This window comes from Oreochromis aureus, linkage group 20, assembly GCF_013358895.1.
Source record: "Oreochromis aureus strain Israel breed Guangdong linkage group 20, ZZ_aureus, whole genome shotgun sequence".
NCBI lineage: Eukaryota > Metazoa > Chordata > Actinopteri > Cichliformes > Cichlidae > Oreochromis > Oreochromis aureus.
In genome coordinates this window covers 28,490,528-28,502,598 of record NC_052961.1, presented here as the reverse complement: position 1 = coordinate 28,502,598, position 12,071 = coordinate 28,490,528, and the positions used below count along the sequence as shown (strand labels likewise).

The 12,071-nt window shown below is 41.7% G+C and overlaps 1 protein-coding gene across 2 annotated transcripts in view; it reads left to right on the top strand.

Moving 5' to 3' along the window:
* Positions 1-12,071, top strand: part of agrn (agrin) — a 252,900-nt gene that overhangs the window by 138,610 nt on the left and 102,219 nt on the right. For both annotated transcript variants that reach the window (XM_039604628.1, XM_039604629.1), the window contains one exon: positions 2,486-2,701. In XM_039604628.1, the coding sequence (XP_039460562.1) occupies positions 2,486-2,701 (216 nt within the window). The remainder of the gene's footprint in view (positions 1-2,485; positions 2,702-12,071) is intronic.

The following is a 12,071-nucleotide window of genomic DNA, read 5'->3' as shown; positions in this document are numbered from 1 at the left end:
GTGTGACATGTATATACTCAGCGGTGACACTGGCTGCTCGCCTATCTAACCAAGTAGACTTTTTTTCAGAGTGGATTTTGGATTTTTATGTGCATTCGTCCATTGATTTTCAATCCGCTTGGTTACCTGTGAGAGTTTGTCATCTCTCTTAATGCCCCCCACCCCGCCCCCCTCCCGGTGCTGAGGCAAGGACGTCACGCCAGCTGGATGCCCAACAGCCCTCTAAGTGGGCACAGAGCCACAGCAGCTGTAGCTGCCATAATACGGGTCAATTACTCTCTAAGTTGATGTTGTGTACACATAACACGACCACGTATCCACGTGCGTGTCTGCTGTTTGCTTTTGTGAATCCAGCGGCCTCTGACAAAGTTTACAGTTTGCTGCTTCACATTTGATCAAAGCTGAGGTGTCAGTGGGAGGTCGAGGATCAAAGTCTTACGGGCCGTTGCTGCCTGACTTGCGAGACCTTGAAGTGTGTGGCTAACCTTGGTTTGTCTTCGTGTTGCCCCCACCCCGTGTGTGTTTTCCTGGATGGTGGATCATTGATGTTTCAAAAAGACTGCAGTCTTCTCACAGAGGTTTTGAAAATCAGCTGTCCACAAGACTGTGGGTATCAGCCTGCTGCCTCTCCATTGATTTTAATGTTGTTGCTGACTTTTATGAGGGGGAAAATTCTAACATTGAAACTTCTTCAAAATCAGCAAATGTACATACTGCGCTCGCTCTGCACGGGTGGGCACAGTCTCCCCGAACGAATCGAGAGCATATGTTTGCTTCACGCCACGATCACATTTAATCCTCGATGCTTTCGTGTTGCTGAACTGTGTTTCTACAAATATGCCAGTAGCTAATCTGTACTGAGACAAATTTGCCTGGTGTTAAAACATAAACTTCATCTGCATTAACTCATAAAAAGTTCTCGAAGAATCAGTGCGAGAAAAAACAATTTAATTGGACGTGAACAACATCGGGGCCAGTACTGACAAAAGTCCTGAGAGCTTTCTCAGAGAGCTGCTAACATAGCCGAGAAATTTCTGGCAATAATATCCAGCATAGGATTTATTTACATTAATGAGGATGTTTGGCTGACCTTGTTGCTTGGTAGTCTTTTTTTTTTTTAAAAAGGATGATGCATTATCTTAGTGATAATAGGCAGAACGAGTAGTGAAATCAACTGTTAATAGCCTGGAATGTAATAAGCCAACTTTTAACATATGGCATGTTTAAAACATAGATCTACTGATGCAGTAGTCCATTTCCATGCTCATAGTTGTTATATTATTAGGTTGCCTACATAGATATTTACCTGTGATAATATTTCATATAAAACGATGGGAATCCCACACTTTTATGTAAGTCTGCAGGTTGTGGAGAAATGAATTGAACTGCATCACAGTATAGCAGTGACAAAGTGCTGTAACCGTTCACTCTGCTGTTGAAAACCGGACAGACCCAAATCATCACCGCGCACTGTTGCTATTATTTCTCTAGTTGCCCAGTATGTTAGTGTTTTGATGATCTTTTTTATTTCTGCTGTTATAACGTTATTGAAGTGGGTGGGAGATGTGAGCCCACCCGTAATTAGATCGACCACAAACATTATCCCTGCGCGGTCTAACCTGCAGCGTTTCATTAGCTCGCTGTCATTCAGCATTTGGAGAATGTTTCTCCTACCTCTTTGTAGCGCGCCGTTGAGTTTTTGCTGGCTCGTTTATGCAATGAGTGGTTTTATTTTGGCAAGTTTTTATACATTACATACAATAGTCAACTATAACTGCACTGGCAAATGTTGGACTGCATGAATAGTTCATAAAAGCCTTTTCAGCCTTTTTAAATTTGTCTCCATTAGCTGCTGTTTAAAACCAAGAAAAATCGCTCTGCGTTGGCAGCTACCTGCAGCCTTTCTTACGTTTCCCATACATGGTTAGATGTTGTGAATCAGTCAGCACAGATCGATATCAGTATGACGACTTTTGAACGCTAGCTTAGTTCATATGGGCTCTAGTTTGGCATTTTAGGAATCATTATATCAAAAAAAGTGAAAATATTAATATGAAATAACCAGGTTATGTAAACTGCAAATATTCTATTTTCTCAAAAGTATCAAAGTGTTGTTCAGGTACGCTTCAATGCCATTACACTTTGTCATGCTCCTTTTTAAAAGGCCTTCCCCCAAATCAGAATGGTTTCACCTTCAGAGCTCTCTTTAAGGTTAAGATGGTTTGCAAATAATTGTTTCCTTTACCAGGATTTAGTTTGAACTTTGTGGGAAAGCATCAAAGAATTTTCTTAAAATTGTACTGCTAGAAACGTCTCTTTGTACTCTGATGCTTTTAAATACAGGATTATGTTAAAAGTGCTTAATTGAACTGTGCATTAGGTGTCGGGTGTTTCAGTATTAACTCAACTGAAAATGTATTGACATTCGGCATTATCCGTATGAAATATCCTAACAGCTTCTTCTCTTTGTCGTTCTCTCTGGCAGGCTGCAGAGGGATGCTGTGTGGCTTTGGTGCCGTATGCGAGCGCAACCCAAATGACCCGTCCAAGGGTGAGTGTGTTTGCAAGAAAGTGGACTGCCCGTCCTTTGTGGCGCCTGTGTGCGGCTCAGATTCGTCCACCTACACCAATGAATGCGAGCTGGAGAAAGCCCAGTGCAACGCACAGCGACGCATCAAGGTGCTGAGCAAGGGAGCCTGCTGTAAGTAACCATCAATCTATCTGCTAACCCTTCCAGGAGACAGCTGCAGAAATTAACCATTTTAGAAACTCACCTCGATCTCTGTCTGAGTCTGAAAAGTGTTCTCTCTCAAACAAATGGAGATTGATCTGAGATAATTCCTTGTGCTGTTTCTGCAAAGTAACTCATTTTCAGAAATCCCTCTGACATTTGTGAAGCGATCTGCTTTTTTCTGTCTCATCTTGTCTGAAGATTTTAAGGCTGTGATTGTAAGTTTTAATTACCTGTAGAAACGAGGATGAAAATAAGTCAGTTTGACCTTTGACATTTCAATTCTTGGTATGGTCAGCATCTTTGCAGAAGAAAATGGCGTGGGCAGGTTTGACTGTTGACCTGATACATTTATGAGATCTCCACAAACCACTAAATTTGTAAATGAGGTCGATAGCTTTCTCTGAAGTTTTGTCTTTAACATATACATGATCTGTACCTTTTAAAAGATCCCCAAACATCCAAATTCTTGGACTGAACAATCTGAGACTGACAAACTGCAGTGCATCACAATGAGAGATGAGGGTGAAAGTGGGGAAACGTAGGTGAATTAACATCGTACAGCATGGCGAATGCGATTGGAATTTTTGGTTCAAATGACAGAAACTGCACTTGTGATGTTCTGACGTTTGCACCAGAGGACGAGCACGGCCACTTCATTTGACAAACACAAAGCTGCAAGTCTCTGAGTGACACTAAATTGCTTGTTATTGTCAAGTAAATGGATTTCTATTACACCCTGTCCTAATACAACGTGCTTTGCCATCCTATCTTTATCCCACAATAATAAAACACGTCCCCATTACATCCATTCTATTGTCTTTCCAAAATGGCTGTGCTCCCAGGGCTTAAGCGCCACCTGCACCCTCACAAACAAAAAAGTGTGCCACTTACTGCTCCCATTGGTAGCCATCCAGTGTGTATTTTATCCCTAACCCCAGTGGGTGCCAATACTCCTGCTGTACCTCTCATTGCTTCTCTTTAGCAAAGCCCATCAAAATCCATGGCTCTAAGGAGCAGATTCCTGCCAAAGCTGCAACATTGCAGCAGCCTCAATGATAACTATAGTGTTTTGTCAGCGTCGTGCCTTTTCTGCCAGTGTGGGCCTACTGCTAATTCCAGGGGTCTGATTACAGTGCAGGCTCGAACCTGGCACTAATAACAAGCTTGGTGGCGGCCCGCTACTGGCAGAGTGGAAATAAAGAGATAGAAAGGACAGAGAGAGGACAGGAGGAACACAGGGTACAGCGGAGGAAAGAGAAAAATAGCATTTAAAAAGGGAGGGTATAATGTTAAGAGGAAAGAGCAACGAGACATTAAGACAGGGAGTGCGACACAAGAGCACGTAAGAGAGTACTTTAGTGATTGAACGAGTGAACAGATTACGAGAGAAGATTAAAACCAGAGGGAGAAAGTAGTAGTATAAGTGGTTTAATGATGGTTTATGGAGGGTTAAGGCCATCAGAAGCACCATAATTGGCCTTAGCAAAACAGCAGGCAGTCACAAGGAAAAAAATAAAGTAAAAAATAATAGTAATGATTATGCTAATGATAGTATTGCTGGTAATAACTACATGCTGGCCACCAGAGCAGACTTCCTCTCTTATCCTGTCACATCTGGAAGGAATTTCCTTTTCATTCCTCTGTTGGCTGTGATTCTGAGAGCCCAATGTGATTATTACTAATGGCAAAGCCTGATTTATGTCAGCATTTTCATGCAGTCACTGAATCTGAAGGAGACAGGTGTGCAGTGTTTAATCAGCGGATGGCATCCTCAGCGCTAGCCTTGCTGCGTTATGTACTTGTGCTTCTGTAACACAACTGGTGTCACTGTGATTTATGGTGTGATCAGTGCAATCAATGCAAAAGTAAAAATGACTCATTTAATTAACTCCAGCTTCCACCAAGACCCATTCAACATGGTTTGATTTACAGTTCCATTATTGTATCCTTAAAGCAGAGTTTACAGTTCTGTTGAAAATCGACAAATTTGCTATTTTCTGATGCTATATTTTTCTGACAATCTTCTGATTGGTAGAAACGTTGAGAGCTGAGAGAACCAACCCCGGGAATCTATGTTTTAAACAAGCTGCCAGGTACTGATGAAGGTGACCTTAAAGCTTAAACAGCAGGTTATCAGTGCTTCTATTATCTTAAACTCACATTATTTGGTTTTTTCCCGAGTGACACATGAATAGCTTTGAAAATCAGAAAGCAATCTTTTGAATTCATCCTTCTTTCTCACCTGTGCTATTTCTGATTTGCAACATATTTTGGTTGACAGTGAAAACCGTCACTAACATCTGGTCAGTTTATTTACTTTTGCATTTATTGCAACATCCTCGTTAAAAGCTCCCACATATGTCTTATAGACAGAATTGAGAAGGGCAGGCGGCTAGAGAATTAAAAGAAATGTTTTACTGTGGGATGAAAGGGTCAGCCAAGGAGTAAGCAACAGTCTAACATTCATCAATATTCATATTTGTGTGCTTGTGTGTTTGAATGAATTCAAGGATGTTTGCACTTAGTAGGTGCGCACACATACAGCAGGTACAGTATACGGTGTGAGTGTGAAAGAGGGAGAGAGCGTGCGTGTTAGGAGGTCAGCGCAAGCCAGGTGACAGGTTCTGATTCTCACTCTGCTTTCAATAAATTCAGCCCCTACAGAGGGCTTGGACGGGCCAGTTGGCTGAGATTATGGAGTTGTCAGTGCTGACGGAGGAAGAGAGAGGCAAAGGAGGGAAGGAGGAAGAGCGGTAGAAAGGTGAGGGAATGAGAAAGCTTTTAACTTTAAGAATATACGGGCAGCTGAATTGGTGCTTTTGTGCGAAGCCTCGTTTGACTCTTTCGATTTGAATGGCGGGTTTTCATCGGGGTAAGTGAATTGGCTACCGTTGTGTGACGCCGTCATGTTCAATTCAAATCAACTCCGGAGTCTTATCTGGCACTCAGGAGTAAAGCCACAAAAGAAGTTTTTATTTCTCTCACAGATTATGCCCCTTATGTTTTTTTAAAAAAAGGATGGGAGTTACATTACATGGGAGCATTTTGTTACCACCAAGTACAACTTTGGAGCTTGGGGTGCGTTTTGTTGCAAACAGGAGGAAGCTGTAACCAGCAAGTCCCTGACATCTGCAGGATGCTGACACCTCCAAATGTCGGCTTTCGGGCGCTTACTTCCTACTTCACTGCTGCTGACATCACAGTGCTGTTCTCCAGTTAATTACTGACATATTGTGCTTCGACTTTCAAGAGGTTTTTACAGGCACTTTAGCTACGGTCACAGCTTTGAACACCAAATAAGGTGGCTTGTTTACAACCTAGACTTTGACAGATGCCTGTGTCCTCCCACTATTCCCATTGCACAGTTCACCTTAGCTCAGTTTCACTCGGTAGTGAAAAGAAAATTCCCCTTAAAACATGTCCATTTAGCACCTCACTCATAAAACTGAACTGGCTATTATGACATTTTAGTTCCAAGGAAATGGTGTAAGTTCCCTCCTGAGGGCAGGACAAAATGACCCATTCATTGTTGAGGTGCAGGCACTTAGTTTCCCTCCACTGCTCCACTCTGATATTCGCATAACCTGCCCCTTAATGGTTCAGACCATCTCCGACCCAGCTTCTTCATTATCTTTCTTTTGTTCTAGATGGATGATTTGGGATCGGTGGGGTTACATTTCCGGCAGTCAAGCAGGCAGGCGGTGAGCACATAATGGCTTCAGATATTATCGAAATTAAAAGGAGAGGCCGCGTTTAAATTGGCCCCGCAGGAGTGCCTGATAACAACATGAGGTGATAAAAAAAAGAAAGAAAAAAAAAAGTGGTCAGTTAAGAAAAGGAAGGCCTCAGAGAGGGAGACAGAGAGAAGCTCAGACACTTTATGGTTTAGAGAGAGACAAGAGACATTTGGGGAACTGTGTGTGCGTACGTTTGTGTGTTTGCGCACGTTCTACAGTCAGCTAGGGAACGTGCACCACATCTACTGTCCTAATATTGAATCAGAGCAGAGTGGTAAATACACTCCCTTTCCCAGAGAGAGACACAGAAGTGCTGCAGAACTCATCTTGTGTGGCCACTCTAGTGGAACATGGAGTTTTCATTCTTCTTTACTTCCCTCCCCCCCACACACTTCTTTTTTCTTCTTGATGGAGTGCAACAAGTAATGCAGAAAAAAGTGGAGAGCATGCGCGTGTGGGTGAGGTGACTGGGGTTCGAGAGTGTGGTCGATGGGAGATTGATTTTATGTATGTGTGAGAGCGCACGTGTGTGTTCTCGAGAGTTGGCTATCAGCACGGCCCCCTACCTTCTGCTCAGTCAGTCCACTCTGCTCTCTCTCTTGCTCGCTCTCTGCACTTTAGAGAAGGTTTTTATCTCTCCAGCACCGAAACACTCTCGAGTCTTCACAGTGAAAGGAGAAAAGGCATCAGTGCTCCACACCTGCTTCTCTGTCTGCTCTTATATACTGCAGACAGGCAGTCGGACCCAGTGTGAGAGGGATGTGAACTCCTCCTTAAACATAAAGCAGTAAACTCCTACTTGTTGTATTTAGTTGTAGCATATGAAAAAAAATACATTTTGCAGCAAACATAATACCTCATTGAGTAAATTTTCTGATAGCTTCGTTAGAAAAAAACGACTGTGTTCAGTGCTTTTGTATTTATATGAATGTTTCTTTTAAAAATCAACGAATATTTTAACAATTTTTAGCACAAGACTCTGACTGGTTTTTTTAGTACATAACCAAAAACCATCATTATGAACATGGCAGTGTTTTTCAAATAAATTCACCAAAGCAAAATTGGCCTTATTTGTGAGTTTCAGTTTTTCCCGAAAGACTGACAGCCTATGTAGGTAAATATGATTTTTTTTCAGTGTAAAATATTACTTCAAATGATTGAACTTTGTGAAGGATCTTCTGTTCTTGGAACAACTGAAAATGAAGTCCTCTGTTCCTGGAAAGAGGCACAAATGATTGACTGAATATGAGTTGCTGTGCATCCACCTCTACCTGACGTATTTGTACCTTACCAGACAAAAGCAGGCGCAGCAGATTTATCTAACAAAACAAATGTCAAAGTGTCTGATGAGAGTTGTCGTTATGAGCGTTTTCATGCTGGTCCCCCCCCCACGGGTTTGTGCACTTTGTGTCTCGTGTCTAATGACGCTTTATTGTGTGGTTGTGAGCATGCCTGCATGCAAACATGCAAACATGCATGAAACGGACCAATCAGGAGGAAGAAAGGGAATATCTATTGAAAGAAGTGTTAATCTTTCCTATAAAATAGGATAATTTTTTTTACAAACAGTACAGTACTGTGCAAAACTCCTGAGCCATCCATTATTTCTTTATATTTTTTACATTTTGCTTTCAGCTGCCAGACTGTCTTGCCATCTTGAGCAAAAGTTCTCCAGGCTTTCTGAAGGTGCCAACTTTACATTGTGTCTTTATTAATTTTGTTACTGGCAGCATGTCACACATCATTTGATTCCCATTTCTTCTGTAGAGTCTACAAAAAATACCAAAGACAGAATTTTTAAAATAACAAAGAGCTTCTAGGCAAAAAGTTTGGTCTGTCTCGGCATGGTGTCCAGTGTGTTCATATAAATTTGAAGAAACTGGACAAGTGGGAGCAAAAGATGAAGTGACATGCATAAAATGTTATCGACAGCAGGTGAACAGTATCTGAAAGTCATGTCCTATAGAAACAGGAAAGATATCCAGCAAAGACCTGACACAGGACCTGAGACTTTCAGCGGATCTATCGCATCAGATAGGTCTCGGTGGAGCGGTGGCTATCAAGGAGCCATTCTTAGAAAGGGAAGCACAGAGGAAATGCTGACAGAAGCAAAATTTCACAAGAATTGGACTGAAAATAAATATTAACAGGTCTTATAAAGTGATGAATGCCATTTGAAATTTCGTATTTTAGTTTAAATCACCTTCACTAGGTGCAGGGGAGGTCAGGAGAGAGGTACAACAGTGAGTAACTACATTAATCTAAAGAAATAAGGATCAAGACATCTGCACAATACTGCGTATGTGTAACAAATCTTTCAGTATGCTTCTTTACTTATGTTGTTTGGGATCATGCAAGAAATCAGAAAAACCATTGTTATTTGAATCTGACATGCGGGCCAACACATTGTTTCCATTCCTCTTGTTCACATCTCCCTTTTGCTCCTAAACCATTGTTCAGAGAGAGCCAGTGAATCAAAGAAAGTGACCTAAGCTCATTACTCCATCTGTACATTTGGTCTTTTGTCTTTTGTTGGTCTGGCCGATTGTTAAGGTGTCTGGGCCGGGCCAGGTAAAGCCCTGATTTATCTTCCCTCGTTGGGGCCAAAGCTGGCTAGGAGAGGAGGTTTGTGAAAATCCTCTGCAAGCGAAAAAAATCCTCATTTTGGAGCAGAGCTGGAGAGTGAGGAGATGAAGGCCAGCCTGCTTTACTCCTCCTTCACCCCCCTTCTTTTACTTCTCATTTTTCTCATGCTAAGACGATTTCTTTTGTTACCCCGGTGGCATGCCCGGTCAGCCTCTGTAACAATGGGCTGGTGGTAATAGCTGTAGATGGTGAAGATGACTTCTGGCTTTGCCAAAGCAGATAACAGAATTCTGCAGTCAAACTGACTGAAGCCATCTTTACCTCCACACTGTTTCTCCAGTGCTCATTGCTTCCCTGTCCCTTCATCTCACCAGTATTCCTCCCACTTTTCTTTCCGTCTTTAATCCTTATTGTCCTTGTTACTTTTTAAAAAATATTCCTTTTCTTTTTCCTTCCGTCCTTTATTCTTTTCATGCATTTTGCCTCGCTGTTCCTTCTTCCACATCACTCCATAGTTCCTCAAGCCTCTCTTTTTTTCACTTCTCCTTCATTTGCTCACTGTTAACTCCACCACAGAGGACTTAGTCATGCACCCCTTACTTCTTCTCCTTCGCCTTCACTCATTTTCCGCACGTTCCCTCGTCTCCTTCCTTTTTCACTCAGAGGCTTCACGACAAAAATCTTTTCATTTTTTTTCTCTCTTTTTTCTGTTTCTTGCTGATATTCTCATCAGTAGTAACAAGTCTGCACAGAGACACAAATGCGGAAAGTGATCAAATTTCTCCGGGGTTATCGGTGAACACATTTATTCGCACACACGCGCACACACTAACAGACACACACAGGGCGAGAGGTCATTGTAAATAACTCGGCTTTCGTGCTTTCATTTCCCTGGGGCATTGACTCTTGCTTGGCATTCATAACCATAACATGCACAACCTGACGGACTCTGTGTGTGTGTGTGTGTACTGATAGTACATAGACACGCACACAAAGGCATATTTAGTGAAATATACACACACTGCAGGCGTTTTGCAAACCGATAGACTGAAAAATATACATTCTTGTTATCAGCACACACACACACACATAAAGAGATGATAATGGGCTGTGCTTGGAATTTCTCTATCCATCTTTACTTGCTGTTCCACTCGTCTGCAACCACTGATACTTGTAAGACAAATCCCGTCTTCTGCTTCATCTCTCGCTCGCTCTTTCTCCAGTGCTCACCTCTTTGAAATCTGCAGGCAAAACACCGATTATGTACACACATCCATATCCACATACACCTGCTTAATCCCAGACAAGGGGTTGTGTTTTGAGACTTTTTAATGTATTTATGCATTTGGCTTCTCCTGAATAATACATTGTTATTTGTTATTTTCACTGTGTATGCTTCGAGAGAGATGGAATGGAGTGAAAATAATAAAAGCGGAGCGGTGCTGAAAAATATGAGGATAACTACCAGCTCAGCCGACAATAGCGGATATTTTATTTCATTTCGTGCGGAACAAGAATGACGACAAGTGACAGGAGACGGATTTCTAAAGAATATTTGTTTCTCTCCGCGCTGGCTTTGATTCTGTGGCATACAACAACAACAACAATGAAAAGATCGCTTATTCACAATCATCATTAAAGGATCGCAGCGTGGATTGAATAGGATAACTGCTTTATTTAATCCATTTTCAGATTATTACTCGTTTTATGTAAATGTATGTACAGGAACACATAATCAGAAATACAATATTGTGGATAATCTTGTTATTTCTTTCTACCACGGAGTCAGAGTTTTAAACAAGGAGCCATTTTTTAAGGTGGCGTTGAGCAATAGATCCCCAGGCTTTTCTTTGGCTGCTGTTTCAGCTCTTGTACGTGACCATTTTTAAAGAAATGCTTTTTAATTGTTGAACCATTTATAAATGACCTGTGAATAAGTGTTGTGTCGACACATAGCAGACCAATTAGAAAAGGATCTATTTTAAACTGTAACTTTAGGCACTAGAAAAACGCCTAATTTGTTCCAGTGTCTTTAGCTAAATCTATGAGAAATGTCAGCGATGATACAGTTTGTCAGGAATAAAGTATTATTTTTGCACGAGCAAGGTGATTCCCAAAGAGCTATTAGCCAAAAACCTGGCATGTCTCGGCATGGTGTGCAGCCTGTCCTTAAAACATTTAAAGAAACTGGACAAGTGGAGGACAAAAGAACAAGTGACCTGTCTGAAAAAACTATCTGCAGCATTTGGAACAGTATCTGAAAGTCCTTGAAAAGCCCTGGAGAGCTGTTCCTGAAGGCTACTTGAAGAAATGACAGGAAAGCTTACCTGAAAGAGTTGAAGAATAAAGATGAGCAAAGCAAATATTGACTTTGAAGCTCATTAAAATTGTAAAATTGCCTGTTTGCCTTACACTGTATTTCCATGTATGCATGTGTGCACGTGTTTGCACATGGTTCAGTAAATTGCTTCTTCTAGCCACATATAAAAAAATGAGGGATAGCTCAAGACATGTGCACAGTACTGTAGAAAACGTCAATCTTGTGTATGTATATCTACACTGTATTCCCTGTTTACACACAGCACCTTTATACAAGGTTCCTTCATTACTGTTCATCCACTCCTGCCTTGCTGCTTATTTAAGGTCTGTCCATCGACTACATCCACTCCCCAGAGTAATGCTGTGTTCACATTGTTGCAGTGGAGGGCAAATTAGATACTCCTTGCCTTCAGTGGGTGATTGATTGTAAATCAAAGCACCACTGATGTAAAATGAGCAATCAGGGTTGTAACTTTTCAAAGTTTTACCTTTTTTCTCAACAAGGTGCCGGCCACTTAGACGCAGTCTTGTTCGGGAATCAACCGGCATTGTGTCGCCTCAAAGCTGAGATGATGTAGCGCAGTGGTTATCGATCAAGGTCGTCAGGAACCAGAGTCCTACTGGTCTTCATGTTGGCGACCTAATCAGACACTGTTAGGCCTGGGTTAGAATGTGAATGTGCTTAACTGAGTGGG